The 21,188-nt window shown below is 42.4% G+C and overlaps 1 protein-coding gene across 1 annotated transcript in view; it reads right to left on the bottom strand.

Moving 5' to 3' along the window:
* Nucleotides 1-21,188, bottom strand: part of LOC124797797 (solute carrier organic anion transporter family member 74D-like) — a 105,663-nt gene that overhangs the window by 18,828 nt on the left and 65,647 nt on the right. The window contains exons 7-9 of the mRNA XM_047260814.1: nucleotides 20,678-20,825; nucleotides 18,888-19,081; nucleotides 1,431-1,534 (exon numbers count right to left, since the gene is read on the bottom strand). Of these exons, the coding sequence (XP_047116770.1) occupies nucleotides 1,431-1,534; nucleotides 18,888-19,081; nucleotides 20,678-20,825 (446 nt within the window). The remainder of the gene's footprint in view (nucleotides 1-1,430; nucleotides 1,535-18,887; nucleotides 19,082-20,677; nucleotides 20,826-21,188) is intronic.

Raw genomic sequence — 21,188 nt, 5'->3', positions numbered from 1 at the left:
GTAGACTGTTTCAGGTTATTTTATTATTACGGAAGTGAAAGACCATACATTGTTTCAGATTTGTCATTTACTGTCCCTTAACTTCCAATGCATTTCGGTTGATTGTCGTTATTCAATAATTTCTGTCTGGTTTGGGTATAATATATACTTTTTCTCTATTACTTTGAATTATTTTATACGGACTCCACTTTAATATTACTGATTATTACGTCCGCATTGGTGAGACACCCAGCTTAAATTGAATTTTGGCAATTACTTTCTTTTAACCTGCCTATTACATTAAGTTATTCTTATGTGTCCATTGTATGACCCGTCGACAATACTTACTTGCCCCAAACTACCGTTCGTTCATCAGATAACACACATCAAATTACACACGTTACACAAATGCACGCTGGAAACACGGTCTTGGTGATTAACGACCTCAGCATTTCACAGTGCCATTGCATTACCAATGCTCTAAAATTTTATATAAGGGAAAAATGAAAATTTTCTTTTCTCTTCATTATGGTTGATAGAGCCCAAATAGCAAAATTAATCCACTACAAATGGTTCAAATGGCTCTGAGCACTGTGGGACTTAACTTCTGAGGTCGTCAGTCCACTAGAACTCAGAACTACTTAAACCTAACAAACCTAAGGACATTACACACATCCATGCCCGAGGCAGGATTAGAACCTGCGACCGTAGAGGTCACGCAGTTCCAGACTGAAGCGCCTAGAACCGCTCGGCCACTCCGGCCGTCCTATTTATATTATTTTTTATACAGCGCCTGATGACAATTTAATGCATCATCGGAACCGGTAGCTTAAAAAAAAGTTTAAAATTCACGACTGAAGGTGTACTGCTGTTTACTATTGCCTCTCGTGTCCCTAAATTTCTGCAGAATCCGAAATGATATTCATCAATTCTGGCTTCTATCAGGCTTTCCATTCGTCTGAAAATAATTCGTGAATATTGTGAAACTCAAACCGGAGAAGAATGCCGAAACAGGATTTAGTGGAATGATATAAACGTGGAGAAGAGTCTGTTACGAATGATTTGGTTCAAATGGTTCAAATGGCTCTGTGCACTATGGGACTTAACATCTGTGGTCATCAGTCCCCTAGAACTTAGAACTACTTAAACCTAACTAACCTAAGGACATCACACACATCAATGCCCGAGGCAGGATTCGAACCCGCGACCGTAGCAGTCGCGCGGTTCCGGACTGAGCGCCTAGAACCGCTAGACCACCTCGGTCGGTGAATGATTTGGTCTGTGATGCTCTATGTACAGGTACGGACAGCACAAAGACAGGAGCCGATCTGCGAAACGTGAAAACACCCTCAGACTATACGGAAGCAACTGTGGGCGATGAAATCCAGAATGGTTGCAACGTTTTTATTTCCAAGTTGAAGAGTATGTGAAAGCAAAGTGGTGTTACTCACCTAGGAGGTTACCATAGAATATGGGGGCGGGAAGGAAGGCGAACAGGCTTATCAGGACGATGCCGACTCCCATGGCAGCAGACTTGTCCTTTTCGTCGACACACCTGAAAACGTTAAAACAACGAACCAAATGTAAGATGTTTGGTCTTGCGCATGATACCTTCTTTCTTACAGTCAGACTAAGAAACCAATAAAGATTTGTGCGAAATACACTGACGGAAAAGAAATCGCACCACCAAGAAGGAGCCGGCCGGAGTGGCCGAGCGGTTCTAGGCGCTACAGTCTGGAACCGCGCGACCGCTACGATTGCAGGTTCGAATCATGCCTCGGGCATGGATGTGTGTGATGTCCTTAGGTTAGTTAGGTTTAAGTAGTTCCAAGTTCTAGGGGACTGATGACCTCAGAAGTTAGGTCCCATAGTGCTCAGAGCCATTTGAACCATTTGAACCAAGAAGGGGTTGTTACGGATGTCTTTACACCTGACGGATGATATCTGTTCAAATTTCGCTCCAGTCGCATAACAGTGGCGTCAGAATGCCTTTAAGACGACAAAGACACCATTATCCACACCTTACTGAGTTTGAACGAGGTCGCGTAATAGGGCTATGAGAAACTGGATGTTCCTTCTGCGATACTGCAGAAAGACTTGGCAGGAACGTAGCCGCTGTACATAACTGCTGTCAGCGGCGGTCACAAGAATGTACGGTCGCAAGAAGTACGGGCTCCGGATGGACACATGCCGGGAAAGAAGACCATAGTTTTCGGCGTATGGCTCTGGCGCGTTGTATTACATCTGCAGCAGCAGTCTGGGCAGCAGCTGTCGCAACAGTGATACAACGAACTGTTATGAATTTCTTACTTCAAGGACAGCTCCGACACAACCGCCCCGTAGCGTGCATTCGACTGAACCCAGACCACCGCCATGTGTGATTGCAGTTGTGTCAAGCGAGAGATCACTGGAGGGCAGGGTGGAGGTTTATTGTGTTTTCGGATGAAAGCTGGTTCTGCCTCGGTACTAGTGATGGAAGTGCAATGGTTCAAAGGAGACCAGTTGAGAGCCCCCAACCAACCTGCCACTGACCGCTGTGGCCGAGCGGTTCTAAGCGCTTCAGTCCGGAACTGCGCTGCAGCTACGGTCGCAGGTTCGAATCCTGCCTCAGGCATGGATGTGTGTGATGTCCTTAGGTTAGTTAGGTTTAAGTAGTTCTAAGTCTAGGGTACTGATGACCTCAGATGTTAAGTCCTACTGTGCTTAGCGATATTTGAACCATTTGAACCAACCTGCCTGCGTGCTAAACGCACTGGACCTACATCTGGATTTATGGGCTGTGGTGCGATTTTGAACGACAGCAGGTGTACTTTCGCAGTTATCTCACGCACCCTGACTGCAAATTTGTACGTCAAGCTGGTGATTCGACCTGTTGTACTGTAATTCATTTGAAGGGTTGTTTTCCAACAGGAGAACTCTCGTCCATATGCATTTGCAGTGGCTTATCTCACGCTTACATTAACCTGTGACCTTGCTATGTTAATCACTTACATACGTTATCTGCACAAATGTATTCCCAAAATTTCATTACTCTACATTAATAATTTTTTGGTGCTGCGATTTTTTTCCGTCTACGCACTTATAACACAAAACAGCTCAACTATTGTCAATAACAAGAACGATGAAAGGAAATAAATAAATATCAAATGATAATTGCATTCATTAATTTATTTTGTCAAATCACCATGCATCAAGTAACTAACGTTCTCAAAAAAAAAAAAAAAAAAAAAATGAGAAAAAGGAAGTCTTAGCTCAGAAGCATTCTGAGAGTGCAAGTCTGAATCGAATTTGCTGGTGTGCCTGGTGCATTTAGTAAAGAGTTAAAGCGCGTCCCTCCGTAACATCACGGTAGCATCACTTAGATGGACACTAACACGTGCATCGAAGACAAATTTTTAACTAGTGCTTTTAGAAGATCACTGTTAAAAGAAGACTCGAGACGTGACATACAGTGATATTAACGTCATCTTGTTCTGGTTACCGATAATTTATTCTTTTACATTCTAGTTAAGTACAATCACGGTATGCGTAGCCTAACTATTTCTGTTTTCGAGACAGTTATTATATTATATGTAAATGAAATTAACTGAACCCTCTTTATGCTTTTAAATACATCCTACAAATTATCATTATCTTATCATTTCATTGTGAGGCTACCCAGTAATTATTCACTAAAACCGGGTTGATACCGTAGCCTACACAAAACTGCAAATTATATATGAGTCACTCCTGTCCTTTTATGCAAATACATAGACAGAATCAAAAATTTTAGAAAGAGATAAATGAAATAATAGTTACACAAATTAACTTAACCAAATAAAAAACCATTGTTTTGCAATTCTTCAGATCACTCAATACAAATAAAACACTTATATATGAGACACAACAGGAATGATTAAGGTGGAGAATAAACCAGTAACAAGCCTGAAATTTCCCGTATGACAACAAATACAGATAAAAGAGTGTAAGAGAGATAGCAACAAAACTAAAGTCATGCGTGTAAGCATAAAAGACAGCGGCGCTTATTCGTCTGACCTGTTTCAAGTATAATAATACACGGAATTAATTGTGAAATTAATTTAGTAATCACTGAATTAATTATGATATATGTTTACCAGGAACCGGCCTTCTTAATTCCATCGTTCTACTGTAATGCACAAAAATACACTGAATTTTTTTCTCTCTCAATTCAGTAGCTTCGTTCCCCGTGTATGGAATTACTCTAGAGCAGCCTCTGTTAATTATAACTCACGCTGGATGAGTGTGATCAACCGAGTTCATCATTTTGACAAAAATGTTCTCGTTCTTCAAACGGATGACGCAGAGTATCCCTTCAATAATATGATTCTACACAAGTGAACCTTACGCAATGAAATTTAGACAGCTATCACATAAGATTACGCTATTAGCTACATGTTGGAATGACGAAACACAGTGATGGAAATTAGTATAAAGAAACGTAGTTATTTATGAAAAAAAATGTTTGTTCAAGTATTTGGTATCGCACGCATTTTATCGTACAATTTATAACAAAGAAAAACAAAATACATTCCCATTTTACCATTAGTACTGGTACTTTAGAAATTTAATGAAACAAGACAACTTTAGAAGTGGAAGTTGTTATAAACGAACTTCTGAATGTTGTTAGAATAATCTAACGTATACAATATACAATTATGACCTAGTATTTAGTCGAACCTTTAACATTAGTACTGGTACTTAAGAAATTTAATGAAACAAGACAGCTGTAGAGGCGGACATTGATATAAAGGCACTTACGAAACCGAGCGAGGTGGCGCAGTGGTTAGCACGCTGGACTCCCATTCGGGAGGACGATGGTTCAAACTCGCGCCCGGCCATCCTGATTTAGGTTTTCCATGATTTCCCTAAATTACTTCAGGCAAATTCCGGGCTGGATCCTTTGAAAGGCCACTGCCGACTTCCTTCGCCATCCTTCGCTAATCCGATGGGACCTATGACCTCACTGTTTGGTGCCCTCCTTCAAATCAACCAGCACTTACGAATGTTGTTAGAACAATCTAACATATACAGTGTATATACCACAACTATGACCTACTAATTAGTCGAACCGCTATTGGTCTTAATAACTGCGAAACTCGTCTTAAACTACGACTGTATCTCTTCTTCCGTGATTGAGGTTCACTCCACTCGAATTGTAGTTTTCAGCTCGGTCACAGTCCCAAATTGTCGTCAAACGAGTAAACACGTCGTGCAAGGATTCGACATAGATTCTCCATGGCATTCTTCTAGTCAGCTCAGAAGTGGAACTCCTTTATCATAAAACCACTACTTTGTCTTGGCAGACCTGTGACTCCCAGCGTTATTGTACTGGCATAGTAAACTGTCATCGTCGAATCCCTCATACATACGAACCAATTCTATGTCAAGCATTCCTGTATAATGATCGTACTTCATCTTGCAGTGCAGCCATGCTATGTTGGACGTACCATTAGCACAAGATGCTTCCCAGATCTTAGATTTGTCACCGCCAATGTTTCTGCTCATCCGAACGTGTTCCTCTCTTTGGAGATCATGACAGTAATACCGAAAACCATCTGGCACATCGAAATTAAACTTCTTCTGATCACTAAAAATTGCTTCGTTCCGTTCTGCGGTCCACGGTATACGTTCTTCTTCAAATGTCATTAAAGGTGACTTACGGTGCTGTTTCGTGATTCGCATCTTGAACCAGGATTTGTCTAACATGTCTGGAAGTGACTGATAACTGCAAAATGGTTCAAATGGCTCTGAGCACTATGGGACAACATCTGTTGTCATCAGTCCCCTAGAACTTAGAACTACTTAAACCTAACTAACCTAAGGACATCACACACATCCACGCCCGAGGCAGGATTCGAAACTGCGACCGCAGCACTGATAACTGCAGATCAGACGCAATTTGAAAGGAGCACAAGCCGTTGACTTTTCATTTATGCACAATCAAACGTGTATCTGATGCTGACAGTTTTCGTCTCCGGCCATATTTGCCATTTTTGCCAAATTGTGCACCCAATCGGACAAAATAATCAATAACACAAATGGAACGCCCTAATTTCTTAGCAATATGGTGATTAGACAGGCCCACTTCTTTGTACGCCTCAATACTTGCTTGCTCGTTACCCGATAGAGACTTTCCACGTGGCATTATCACAAAATTACCCCACGACGTTAGCAGACACACCTCCAAATTGTAACTCTAGCGACATGTTGACATTCACAATTGAATGTGTCACCTAGTGGACCTGCCATTATGCCACATCCCGCCCCTCCCCACCCGAAAGACCGCATTTTTTTCAATTTTTAAGTACTCGGCCTAATTCTCATGGTGAAATGAGAATGTATTTTGTTTGTTCTGTTGTAAACTGTACCGGAAAAATGCGCGCAATACCAAATAAGTATTTTAATTACAATCTTGGAGGCAGGGGGATGGGACCATGAAACTTTTAGTTGTTTTAGTACTTCTTCACACATTATCCCTTAGATGTGACTAACTTTTCCAATTATGGATGACTTGTCGATGACCTTGATGCAGAAGTCTGAACTTGGGTTATCCAGGAAACATTCCCCTCGAAATTCATCTCGCAGTTTCTGTGTACTGGAGTACACCGATTACGCTGCGTAGTTTCCACGAGGTGCATTGTCTTGACAGCCTTCCATCACCTTCTCCGGCAGTAGTTAATCCACGTTTCCACTGCTTGCTTTGTTCCTTAGGCTCTCGGTCATAATGACGCAGGACTGCTAATTCATGATGATTACGCTGCTAAAGAAGTCATCGGGATTCGTATGACAAGGCAGTAAAATTTCCGCTCGGGTTTGGCGACCGTCTTCAGTGGGTATGAGCAGCCACGGAACCCAGCTGCCGGTGACTTTTGCTATGTTCAAAACGTCATGCAAAATGGTGAAAACTGATTCATGACCGATTTCCACTCTTTGCACTCTAGTTTCTATTCTGATACGCCGGTATTCGAGTATCGGAGTCTCTTGTCTATGAGATGTTCTGTCACTTGAATGCTCATCATTGATCCTTTCTTTGGCGGCTTCGGAACCGTTTGTGAAACTTAGCAGCTGTGTCATATTTTAACGAGCCTGCTATAATGAGATCAAAAAACATCGTGAGAAATTTCCCTTGCTTACTATTGCGCAGCGTAACTATGGGATACCGAGATGAACGCGTTCGAGACTATTGCTCAGTACATGCAGATGTAGTGGGGCGATCTTCTGTCTAAAACAGAGAGAGACTCCCTTTATTGTATTGAACCTTTAAACTATCGGTTGTTATAAGTACACTGACGGAAAACCAATAGCAACACGAAGAAGGAGCTGTGCAACAAAAGCGGAAATTGGTAGGCGTGTTTCTACGTATGAAAGGTGACGTTTATTCAGATTCGTGCCGGCCGCAGTGGCCGAGCGGTTCTAGGCGCTTCAGTCTGGAATCGCGCGACCCCCACGGTCGCAGGTTCGAATCCTGCCTCGGGCATGGATGTGTGTGACGTCCTTACGTTAGTTAGGTTTAAGTAGTTCTAAGTTCTAGGGGACTGATGACCTCACATGTTCAGTCCCGTAGTGCTCAGAGCCATTTGAACCATTTTTCAGATTCGCGCCAATCGCATAAGAATGGCGGTATTAGCATCACTACGAGGATGCAAATCAGGTTAGCTTTAAATACACGCTGCAACGGTCGTGAGCGTTAGTTACTTTTGAGGTTGGATGTGGTGAGTTGATGTTAGTCAAGAATGCCTTTAAGACGACAAAAACGCCTTTATCAATACCTTACTGAGTTTGAACTAGGTCTTGTAATAGGGCTATGAGAAGTTGGATGTTCCTTCTGCGATACTGCAGTAAGACTTGGCAGGAATGCAGCCACTGTACAAACTCTTGTGGTTATCCCACGCACCCTGACTGCAAATTTGTACGTTAATCTCGTGATTCGACTTGCTGAGCTGCCATTCATGAACAACAGTCCAGATGTTTTCCAACAGGATAACACTCTCTCACAACCGCTGTTGTAAGCCAACACCATCTACAGAGTGTCGCCATGTTGCCTTGACCTGCTCGACCACCAGATCTGTCTCCAATCGAGCACATACGGGACAACATCGGGCGTCAACTCCAGCGTCATTCACAAACAGCATTAACCGTTCCTGTACTGACTTAGGAAGTGCAACAGGCATGGAAATCCATGGGACAAACTGACTTCCGGCACTTGTACAATACAATTCAACTTCTGGTGGATACACGGGTTATTATTGTAGCACCACATCACATTTTCAATGGCTTATCTCGCACTTACATTAACCTGTGATCTTGTGATGTTAATCGCTTAAATATGTTACCTAGACAAATGTATTCCCTAAACTTCATTACTCTATATCAATTATTTTTCGGTGTCGCCGCTGTTTTCAGCCCCAGTATTTATCTTATAGATATAGAACGTTAAATTACTCAGAGATTCTCCGCTGCCAATAGGGAGGCTGTTGTAGTCAACTCGCCAAACTCACTGCCAAGAAGACGTGTATAAGCAGACTAGTTGAAAACATTTCCATAAGGCTTTGCGTAGCTAGGACATTAAACTATAGTAGTATGAGCGGTTAAGATGTTCTTCCTACTTAAATAACCTTGTCACTTCATTTATGTGCTGCTGGAACACAAATACATTTTTACAGGTAAAATGCTTTTTTTTTATTCTGAATAGGCGTTAGTTGCTAACCTCAGTAGACAACATCTATTATGTTCTGTTGTATTGTTAATTGCGATCGACTTCTTGTGCCATGAGAATCGTCTTGCAGCATTGCTGTAGAAAGTATTTCGCTTACTGCTCAGGTAAATCTGGAGTAATAGTTCGAGTATAACAATTTTTATTTTGCTACAAGACAGTGCTAAACGTCAAGGCCAAACGTTAGGGTTGGAGGGATCCAGCAGGGAGTGAAGGTAAGGATGCTCCCACAAACCTTGGCCGTTTGACAGGGTCAAATATTAGTTGCCCAACCTCGGGATGTGGCAGGGAATCTGAAACTCCACATGTTTACGTAGAACACGAGCTTCTATCGTCAATAACTTTTTTGCATATGAGCACAAAGACGTCAACTCTGTTTGAATAACATAACCAAAACTAAGTCTGATTACCCAATTATTATTGCGACCGTAGTAAGAAAAGAATTTAGTAACATTTTAACGATTGATGAAGCCAGAAAATTAAGACTGGGAGTATCTGGGTCTTTTTGTCACCAAGATGAAGATGTTTGAGGCGAAAACCAGAGACCATTGCAGAAGGTTCAAGGATATAGGTGTAGGGCAACATGTGATCGGAATAGCTGAGTGTACCGAGTTTATTACGGGTAGTGAAACGTTATCTCATCTACCGACATTCAGATGGTACCTGTTTGCGATTGTACACTAATCGGTTTGTACGTAACCCAGAGTCTTCCGCTATTTCTGCGTTGAAAGAGAGGCAACCACAAGCGCCAACAGGTTGCAAAGGTTGCCTATCTCTCGGGCGTCGGGCATCAACTCCATGCGTTCCGTCCGTGCGCTCGATTCGATTTTGAGGCGGTAAATTTCGGCGGAACGCTTTAATACGTTGACACAGCATTAGAATAAATGCCTTAATTTGTTGATCTAAAGCAGGAGATTAGTCACGTAAATTTTACCAAATGGATATTAAGTACATATGGAAACATACGGGGAATCCCAAGCCTCTATTGTTAAAATTACGCGGTCGGTAGATCCCATTTGGAAAGTAATAGTCGGAAATTAATATTTATTTAATTACTGACATGAAAAATAGACAAATTATAGCAAAAATTTAACCTTTTAGCAACTGCCGGCCGGAGTGGCCGTGCGGTTCTGGGCGCTACAGTCTGGAGCCGAGCGACCGGTACGGTCGCAGGTTCGAATCCTGCCTCGGGCATGGATGCGTGTGATGTCCTTACGTTAGTTAGGTTTAATTAGTTCTAAGTTCTAGGCGACTGATGACCTCAGAAGTTAAGTCACATAGTGCTCAGAGCCATTTGAACCATTTTTTAGCAACTCTTGTAAGTGCTGACTGCTAGTCACAATGAGTGCATTCCACCATAACAACTGACGCAACTGAGTACGAACACAGTTGGCTTCGTTGTTTGCATGCGTTTTGAACAATGTAGATTTAGTTACAGGACTACTAGTTTCCTCTGCATTGCATTTTTTGAAGTGTGCATTCAATGCGCGAGCTGAAGCGTGTTTGTTGATGAATCTCCTCCGACAAGGTCCAACAACATCTCATCAAATTAGACTGTGCGAACAGTTCTATCTCGGCAGTTCGGCCTCCTCTCTGTGTCTTGAAGGGCCCAGTTTTGCCGTAAGCTTCAACCTGCGACGGTAAACACGTCTTCTAGAACCTCACTGCGAAAGTTACCTCTGCAAACTCGTTAGGATTTCTGGGTTGTACATCTTGCTGCTTGATGCAGTAAACGAATCCTGGAATCTCCTGTAAGGAGTGATTAACTATAGAGTGTTGTGAAATTCCACTGTGGGCATATTACAGACCATTGTGTATTTTTTTAAGCAGTGTTGGCAACTTCGATGCAGAAACCAGCTATTTGTTATGAAACTGGAGCAGTTTACCATCACGAATCTCTCACACTGGTTCTCGTACAAGTCCTCGTAGCGCGTAAAATATCTACTACCCATTTCCTTCACTCACAATATTGAATTTGGGGGTCCTGTAACAACAGTATAATTTAGACCCTAAAACTGTGATATATCCCGTATGAAGATATTTTCACTAACTTAGCGCTGCGATACCGGTTTAATATGACGTAAGGACCAATCGTCATGCAGTTACAGAGTTTAGCATACAAATATTAGATCGTAGTTTTCGGATTGGCTTATGAAGGTACATCCATAATCTATCTTTGCAGACAAAAAGTAATTATTTTAAACTGTTTATTGCCATACATGTACAGTAGCGTAGAAACCTATTGTCATATTATAAGGGAAAAACATCGTGTCCTGTTATGCGAAGAAGTCCGTAAGTACCTGCTGCATGTCCTCGTGCGGCAGAAATTGCCAATTCTTCAAGGTCTTTTTGAAGGGTCGAAGGCGTGGTAATAACGTGGAGAAGGATCAGGACTATAGAGGGTGCTAGAGTGTCTACCACTTGAGTTGACGTAACTTCTGCGTTGCGACATTTGCGATATGTGGAGGTGCGCTATCATGAAGCAGCAGCGCGCCTTGGCGTACCATTCGAAAACGGTGGTTTTCGACAGACCTTCTACCGTATACACATCCCTCTTTCTCCGATAGATATCTACCATTCTTTGCTCTTCGGCAGCCAAGAAAAGAACAGCAGCACGTTGAATGTGTTTGGACGCATTTGACAGTAATATCGCCATATTTCACGAATCCGCATTTGCGACACGCACGTCGCAAAGACACGAATGCCTCACTAATCCCTTTCCTACATGGGAATACACGCATCGGAGTCTCGTATGTCGTATATACCCTCAAAGGAGTGATTAACTGCCGAGATAGAACTGATCACTCAGTGAAATTTCCCTCAAACGGAAACTTCTTGATCCGCCCTTACACATAAAACCAAATTACTGTGACTTTTCTTTTCATGTCAAAATAAAATTTTGCAGTTTATTTACTGATTTCAGCTGTAGTTTTAATGCAATTACTGACTGAATGAAAGTACTGGTTATAGGCGTTATGTGGTAGAGAATATAGCGGGACTCTACGTAGTGCTATCACCATTATTAGCGCTTCTGTGGTACCAGTAAATCCCCCACTCTTTAAAGGATTGAAGTCTGGTGCATAAAATAGCTTCAAACGTCTGTTAAGTATTTGAGAAAACGTGTATTGCTAGCCTACAGACACAGCTTACACTACGTCGTCCTGTTAGTAATACAGCGGAAATAGGCAGTTTAAGTTTCACCTTATTGGTTTTGTACAGCTGGTGTCTATCGGATTTTATACCCTATGGAATGTTATTGGCCGGGCTCATTCAGCAGTCATGCTGTATACATTTTGACAAGTATCCTTTGAGTGTATTTAGTTTTATTGTGACATCACATCATTGTGGTCCAACTGACAACGTCGATAACTTCCCGAAACCTGGGACTCCGTAATTGTCCATCTACGTTATGGAAATATAACCATTACAAACCTGAAGGTGCGTCTGTGCCGACGTGAAATGAGTAGTTGCCAATAAAACACCTTCATACAGCTACGCGGCTTTTGGAAACATCTCATTATTCTAACAATTTTTATGATAATTTGAATGTTTTGTGGGTGTTGAGTGATATTACTGTGATTCGCGATGTCTCTGAGGTGTGGCTGCCCTTCCCAGAAAGTTGTTTGATAAATATTTGAGTTTAAGCATGTCAACGATACAAAATTTAGGGACGGTTTGACATTACGCTTAGAATTTATTAGAAGTCGCCAAATGGTGTGTAATTTGCACACCACTTTAAGCAAAAGCTTGTTTGTCACGCATCTCAATGTTTATGGCGTCGTATTTCCAAAGCTATGTGTCGTACAATGACATAATTTTGCAGTTAAGGTCAGTGGTTATGTGGAGACTGTGTGCAAACAGTGTTGCGTGTAGAGTCGGTAGGACAGAAGTAATAAATTAAAACATCCTGCCTGATCCTAAAGTTAGACTGCATGAATAGCGAACATATAGTAAGCGATAAACTTCATTCAGATTGGTTCAAATGGCTCTGAGCACTATGGGACTTAACATCTGAGGGCATCAACCCCCTAGACTTAGAACTACTTAAACCTAACTAACCTAAGGACAGCACACACACCCATGCCCGAGGCAGGATTCGAACCTGCGACCGTAGTAGCAGCGTGGTTCTGGACTAAAGCGCCTAGAACCGCTAGGCCACAGCGGCCGGCAAACTTCTTTCCTTTCATCATTTTGTGGAAGGGAGCTAATGTAAGCGACAAAAAGTTTTGTGAAGATTTGAAATTATGTGTAAAGTTTCTTGGAAGTCACTGAGTGCTCTGTTCCTCCAATAATGGATGAATAAATACGTGATATTTGCGTGTTGTCAGTTACGCTGTCCCAAGACAAACATACAGGTTCTTACTGTAATAATTATCTTATTGTGTTAATTTTTAATATACGATTATACCTCTTCATATGGAGATTATGATACAATTTTAAATTTTTAACTTCGGTCAATAATTACGAAAAATATTGAAAATCAAATCTACATTGCCCCTGAAAGCCGTTAGATAGGTGGCCTGCATCTCGTATTGAGTTCTGGATAAGAGTTTAGTAATGAAGACGAAAATTTTAGACAGGAAGTCGTTGATTTTTATGGACCAACTACATTTATTCTATTTTGGGATTGCATCTGTGATTCAACAGTAAGCAAATGCAGACGTCCCGGCTTCGATGTCCGGTGATCCAGTTGGCGTTTACTGCAGTGATATCGCCTCATCTTCTTGATGTCAAACGAGAAACTGATGAATTAAACAGGCAGTGGTATTGGCACTCACGTTACCGAAGTGGCGTCAGCTACATCATAAATGCTTTTATTTCCAAATGACGTACCCATTTTATAACTCGACAAGCTTGATAGTGTTACCCCTTACAAAACTTCTTAATATATTGCTCTGAAGTGTTCAAAATAAACCTAATAACATACTTAAAGAACAAGGAAACAATGAAGCCGGCCGGAGTGGCCGTGCGGTTCTAGGCGCTACAGTCTGGAGCCGAGCGACCGCTACGGTCGCAGGTTCGAATCCTGCCTCTGGCATGGATGTGTGTGATGTCCTTAGGTTAGTTAGGTTTAATTAGTTCTAAGTTCTAGGCGACTGATGACCTCAGAAGCTAAGTCGCATAGTGCTCAGAGCCATTTGAACCAACCATTTTGAAACAATGAAGTGCCAATTCTATTAACAGAAATCTCAGGGTTCCTTTCTTGGAAGGTGCTTGTTAATGATTTCGAGGAAAACTTAGCTCTGGTAAGTGGATGTACTGGGATATCTTAGAACACGTCATTATTAAACAGTGATTGGCTTGTTGGTGAGGCCGCCATCGCACGGTTCCTGGTTGCGTCACGCTGTGCTAAGATATGCAGCCGGCTAGACAGGACAAGAGCAATGGCTCTGACTCATTGCCGTCGCTTACTCTCGTGACAAAAGTCTTCTGCAGACTTGCAACAGAGTTTAGTAGCAATGTTTCATATGACGCACACCTCTTCTCAAGTTTTCCGCAGTAGAGGTCTGTCGTGTCCCAGGTGCTATGCGAATCTTTCTCTGGACGCGACCAGCTAAGGGTTTGAGTTCTGTCAGTAGAATTGAGTGTTAGCAATAACAGTTATTCTTTTCTCTCGATAAGAAGACAGATATTTGCAGAAAAATGTTACCTTCCAATGTATTTCAGAGTTGGCCTAATAATTCATTTGTCTTCATCTCTCCCAGAACCTTCAAGTCCTACTCCCCTCTGGCTTGCAATGTTTCTGTCCCTTTGACAGAGCTCTTGTTCGTCCATTGTACCCTATCACTGATCCTCAGACGAGCACTGTGCGGCTCTCTCTCACAGTTGCCATGGCGATCGGGATGTATCTGGGGTGTCACTAACTGTGAAAGTCATCAGACGTGATAACCATCAGCAGTTTTACATCGCTAGACAAACATAAAGACATTTTGCATAATTAGGCAGCGCTTACACTCTTTGCATGCTTTTAAATGTGCTGAGACCCATCACCAGCTAGATCCGCACAGTTGACAGACAGCAACCCAAGAGGTGACGACACAATGCTCGCCACGACGGGCAACAGTCGCAGCCGGTTGCAAAAGTAAGGGAAGGTAGGCGTTCTATCCCCTGCTGTCACAGCCTCAGTGTCGTCAACATCTCGCTATCGTTGGATCCACAGTAATTTACCATGTTTTACACCCTTTTCAATCTGAGCACTTCGTTCTTGGTCTCCCAAGCTTTTTGTTCCCTCTTGGCTCTTGTACATATCGCATATTACCAGTATTCCCCTAGAGCTTATGCCTATTTTCACAGAATTTTGAACATCTTGCAGCGTTTGTCATTGTCAAACGCTTTTTCCAGGTTGACAAATCGTATGTACGTGTCTTGATTTTTCTTTAGCCTTGCTTCCATTAACAACCGTAATGACAGAATTGCCTTTCAGGTGACTTTACCTTTCCTAAAGCCAAACTGATCGTCATCTAATACATCCTCAGTTTTCTTTTCCGTTCTTCTGTATATTATTCTTGTCAGCAACTTAGATGCATGAGCTGTTAAGCTGATTGTACGATAATTCTCAAACTTGTCAGTTCGTGCAGTCTTCGGAATTGTGCGGATCATATTTTTCCAAAAGCCAGATGAATGTCGCCAGATTCATGGATTATACACACCAACATGAATAGTCGTTTTGTTGCCACTTCCCCAATGATGTTAGAAATCCTGGTGGAATTTTATTTATGCCTTTGGCTTATTTGATATTAAGTCCTCCAAAGCTCTCTTAAATTCTGATTCTAATACTGGATATCCTATCTCTTCTAAATCGACTAATATTTCTTCTTTTATCGTACCAGACAAGTATTCCCCCTCATGGAGGCCTTCAATGTACTCTTTCAACCTATCTGCCCTCTCCTCTGCACTCAATAGTGGAATTACCGTTACAGTTTTAATGTTGCCGCCCTTGCTTTTAATTTCACTGAAGGTTGTTTCGACTATATGCTGAATAGGTCCTTTTGACAATCATTTCTTTTTCTATTTCTTCACATTTTTCATGGAGCCATTTCGTTTTAGCTTCCCTGCACTTCCTATTTATTTCATTCCTCAGCGACTTGTATTTGTGTGCTCCTGAATCCCCTGAACATTTTTGTACTTCCTTCTTCCATCGACCAATTAAAATATTTCTTCTGTTACCCATGGTTTCTTCGCAATTATCTTCTTTGTACCTATGTTTTTCTTTCCAACTTCCGTGAGCGCTCTTTTTAGAGATGTCCATTCCTTTTCAACTGTACTGCCTACGAACGGTTCCTTATTGCTGTATTTTTAGCCTTACAGATATTCAAGCGTATCTCTTCATTCCTTAGTACTTCCTTACCCCACTTACTTCCATATTGTCTCTTCCTGACTATTCTCCTAAACATCAGGCTACTCTTCATCATTACTATATTGTGATCTCAATCAGTATCTGCTTCTCGGTACGCCTTACCATCCAATAACTGATTTCGGAATCTCTGTGTGACCATGATGTAATCTAACTGAACTCTTCCGGTATCACCCGGCCTTTTCCTAGTATTCTTCCTCCTCTTGTGATTCTTGAACAGAGTAATTGCTAATACTAGCTGAAATTTACTACAGAATTCAGACAGTCTTTCTCGTCTCTCATTTCTTGTCCCAAGCCCATATTCTCCTGTAATCTTTTCTTCGACTCTCCCTAGAATTCCATTCCAGTCCCCCATGGCTATTAGATTTTCACCTCCCTTTACGTACTGTACTACACTTCCACTACTATACTTCCTCTATCTCTTTATCTTCAGCTTGCGACGTCGGCATATACACCTGAACTGTCGTTATCGGGGTTGGTTTGCTGTCGATTCTGATAAGAACACCCTATCACCGAACTGTTCATAGTAACACACACTGTGCCCTACCTTCCTATTCATGACAAGTTCTGCTCTCATTGTACCATTTTCTGATTCTATTGATTTTACCCTATGTTAATCTGACCAAAAACCCTTGTCTTATTTCCATTTCACTTCACTGGCTCCTACTATATGTAGATTGAGTATTTGCATTTCCCTTTTCATATTTTCTAGGTTCCCTAAAACTTTGGAGCTCGTGACATTCCACGCCCTGACTCGTAGAACGCTATCCTTTCTTTGCTTATTCCATCTTTTTCTCATGGTCACCTATCACTTGCCAATCCTCTCCCGCAGATCCGAATTGGGGACTATTCCGGAATCTTTTGCCAATGGAGATATCATCAGGACACGTTTTTTCAATTACAAGCCACATGCCCTATGTACACACGATATGTCTCTTTCGTGCAATGGTTTCCATTCCCTTCTGCATCCTCATGCCATTGATCATTGCTGATTGTTCTGCCATTAGGGGCAGTTTCCCACTCCATGGACAAGAGAGTATCCTGAACCTCTTCTCCTACTCCGCCCTCTTTGAAAAGGCCGTTGGCAGAATGAGGTTGACTTCTTATGCCGGAAGTCTTCGGGCGCCAATACAGATTATTATTCAAGATTTAAGCCGTGGCGGGATTCGAACCCGGGACCGAGAACTTTTTTTTTACTAAACCCCTAGACCACGGGTGCAGTCCACATGAACTCACGAAAATTCAAAGAATTATTTATTGGCCATGTTGCTAATATATAATTCAGGCCGATGAAATAAAAACTTTGAGGTTTGCTGAAGACATTTCAATTTTGTCAGAGACAGCAAAGAACCTGGAAGCGCAGTTGAATGGAATGGACAGTGTTTTGAAAGAAGGATAAAAGAGAAACATCAACGAAAGCAAAACAGGCGTAATGGAACGTAGTCGAATTAAATCAAGTGATGCTAAGGAAATCAGATTAGGAAATGAGTTACATTAAGTAGTAGATGTGTTTTGCTATTTGTGTAGCAAAATAACTGATGATGGCCGAAGTAGAGAGGATATGAAATGTAGACTGGCAGTGATAAGAAAAGCATTTATGAAGAAGAGAAATCTGTTAACATCGATAGATTTAAGCAAAATGGTTCAAATGGCTCTGAGCACTATGGGACTTAACATCTGAGGTCATCAGTCCCCTAGAACTTAGAACTACTTAAACGTAACTAACCTAAGGACATCACACACATCCATGCCCGAGGCAGGATTCGAACCTGCGACCGTAACGGTCGCGCGGTTCCAGACTGTGGCGCCTAGAACCGCTCGGCCCCTCCGACCGGATAGATTTAAGCGTTGGGAAGTTTTTCCTGAAGGTATTTGTCTAAAGTGTAGCCATATATGGAAGTGAAACATAGATGATAAAGAGTTTAGTTAAAAGAGAATAGAAGCTTTCGAAATGTGGTTCTACAGAAGAATGCTGAAGATTAGATGGGTCGATCACTTAACTAATGAGGAAGTACTGATTAGAACTGGAGAGACAAAAAATTTGTGGCACAACTTGACATGAACAAGAGCTCGATTGATAGGACACATTCTGAGACATCAAGGGATCACCAGTTTAGTACTGGAGGGAGTCTGGGAGGTAAAAATCGTAGAGGGAGACAGCAACTATAGTAGTGTTCGACCAGTAACATTTGTAATTCTTGCACATTTTACAAACGTTGAAGTACTCCCCCAGATTCTCTAAAGAATCGAACTCCCATTTATGAAATAGCTACAAGATTACTTTACAAATGAGTTAATGTGTTGAACATTTGACGTGAAGTATGTAAGTGAGAAAGAGTTTATGAAATGTTTGAAATAACGTTTAAATTTAAAGTGCAAAGTTGTTAAGTGCGCTTATTATGAAACATAGGATTAACGTGGTCTGCGCAATTTACGCTCCATTTTAAGCAAAAGCTAGTTTCTCACACATCTCTACATTTTCGTCGTTATATCTCCTGAACTGCGTGTCGTAAAATGATACAATTTTGCAGGCACATTCAGTAATATATGGAGACACTTTCTGCAAAGTGTGTTGCGAAGTTAGTTAGTAATAAGAAGTAATCAATTAATAAGTCATCCTTGCTGCTGAAGTTTTACCGTGCTCCACTTGAAGCAAAAGCTAGTTTTTCACGCATTTCCTTGCTACGACGTCATAAATATAAATTATATAATTTGCATTACTCTGGCAGCTCCAGTGCCGTCTCTCCCAAACGTCAACTAGCTATTCACTCGAATGAGCATCAGCCATCGTTTTGCCAGTGACCTCGTATCGTGGCTTACCTGACGGAGACGAGGAAGTTGGAGGCGCGTCCGGTCGATCCGACGAACTTGAGTAGGCAGACGGTGCACAGGAAGATGATGAAGGGCCGCATGCAGTCGACGGGGCACGCCCCCTGCAGCACCTCCCCCCCGCTCTCGGCGACCAGCGAGCCGTTGACGCCGACTCGCGGCACGCACGAGCAGTCACTGAACACCTGCGGTGGACATTACAAGCTCCTCTAATACTGAAGACATCACCAACTCTTTTCCTCCAAGAGACATTGTAAACCAGATACAGAAATGTTTGTCAGATATCTAACTACAAACATTTATGCGATATCATGCTTATCGTTTCTTTTTCTGCTGCTTAACACGGTACACAGGCGGTTGAATGGTACAGTGATTACAGTGGTGAACAATCTTCTTTGGCGTTTTTCATTTTATGCTTCTTTATCGCTCAGTGAAAGCTATTATCTGAGACAACAGGGAAGAACTTTGGAACGACGGTAAGAAAATCCTTTGACTTAAGAACTGGAGACACTGATTCCCACATTATTTCTCGAAACATCGTTAGTGAGATGCTCATAAGAAACAGCTAAACAGAAATGGCGGAAATTATTTGCACAACTTGCGCATGTCATTCCTACATCACGACAACTACACCGGCAAGGGAGCTTTGGAACGCATTGTAGCAGCGGTTCTGGCCGGTATTGACTCGATAAGTGCCTGATAGGTTTCTGGAAGTACGCGTTATCAGATGTTTACGCATAGGTGACATAGGAGGTCGGTAGTTTGTGAGCACGGAACCGGCGCCCGATACTATAACAGATGTATCTGGTACAGATCAGGCGAACTTTGTGGCCAAGACAATAGCGTGAGTTCAGTATCATGTTACTCAAATCACGGTAGCACGATTCTGACCTTGTCACAGGGACAGTTAGCCTTCCGGAAGATGCCATCGTCGTCGGGGAACACATCAAGCCTGATGAAACAGCTTTCGTAAATCATCGTTGCCATGGTGCCCTCGAGTACTACCAAATGTCTCACGGAAGCCCAAACATAAAACATGTAACTGCCTCGTCCGTGATGCGGTGGATGTTTCGGGCAGCCGTTAACCTGAATGACGGCGTATGCGGACACGACCATGGACCTAGAGTAACAATAAAAGTGGTTCACCTAACCAGGCAACACGTTTCCATTGATTCACTGTCCAATTTCAATGATCTCGTGTCCACTGCAATCGTAACTTCGATTTCGTTGGGTCTTGGGAATACGTAGGGGTGATCTGCTACGGATCTCCACGTTCAACAAAATGCGCTAAACGGTGTATCTCAGAAGATACTTGTGCTTTCAACCACTTTACAGAGACACTTACGACAGAAGCACGCCAGTAGTCGAGATGGTTGTTTGTAGGCACCATCCCATGACGATCTACCCTTTGCCGGAGTCGCTTATGTCGGTAGATTTCACTATATGCGGCCCATATATACGCTACGATGATTACCCATTCGCACCTGTTCTGCTTACCACATCACGTGCCCGAAACACCACGAGGAGGATTTCATTCTTGCGGTGGTCATTTTTTCTGCTCTTCCGTGTAATTTCTCAGTTAAACGGGCAGTCTCGTTTCTTCGGCGTCGAGATAATGTGTATAACGCACAACTGAAGACGCAGGCAGTAAAAGATTTGAAAAGTTGAAGAGTTCACCAGGAGAGAGGAGGTGAAAGAAGGAGATATCAAACCAGTGCGTAGACTAACGACTAAAAATTCTTGTCATTAAAGACATGCGGTCAGTGGTGTGCCGGACTCACCCTGGTGCCGTCGTCGTTGACGTAGGAGGAGAGGCAGCCGGCGTGGCAGGCGGACACGAAGCTGGTGCGGCCGTCGGCGGTGCAGACGGGAGAGTACGTGACGTAGTCGCAGTGGCAAGCCGCGTTGCACTCCGTCAGCGTCGACAGCCTGCCAACAGCGTCCCGCTCAAAAGCCTGCCCACACAACCCCGTAAGTCCAAAGAGGTTTCGAGACTAGATTAATAAAGAATAGGGATGATTTAATATGACAGTTTTAATGCTTCAGGTGTACAATGCACAAAACGGTCATTAAGCCACGTAAACTGACAGAGAAGCCATTCTTTGTCAGATCGTTGATCCTTACTTCATCGTTTTGTGCTAGGTTCGTAATGATAACATCAAATTTCGTCACCCGTGACGATTTTCTTCGCAAAACAACCGTTTGCGTTCCGTATATCAGTCAAGTCGCAGTAGGCGTCCACGCGTCTTTCTTTTTGTGCAGGAATCAAGGTGACAAAATTTGCACACACTT

This window comes from Schistocerca piceifrons, chromosome 1 (genome assembly GCF_021461385.2).
Source record: "Schistocerca piceifrons isolate TAMUIC-IGC-003096 chromosome 1, iqSchPice1.1, whole genome shotgun sequence".
NCBI lineage: Eukaryota > Metazoa > Arthropoda > Insecta > Orthoptera > Acrididae > Schistocerca > Schistocerca piceifrons.
This window is presented reverse-complemented; position numbering and strand designations above follow the sequence as displayed.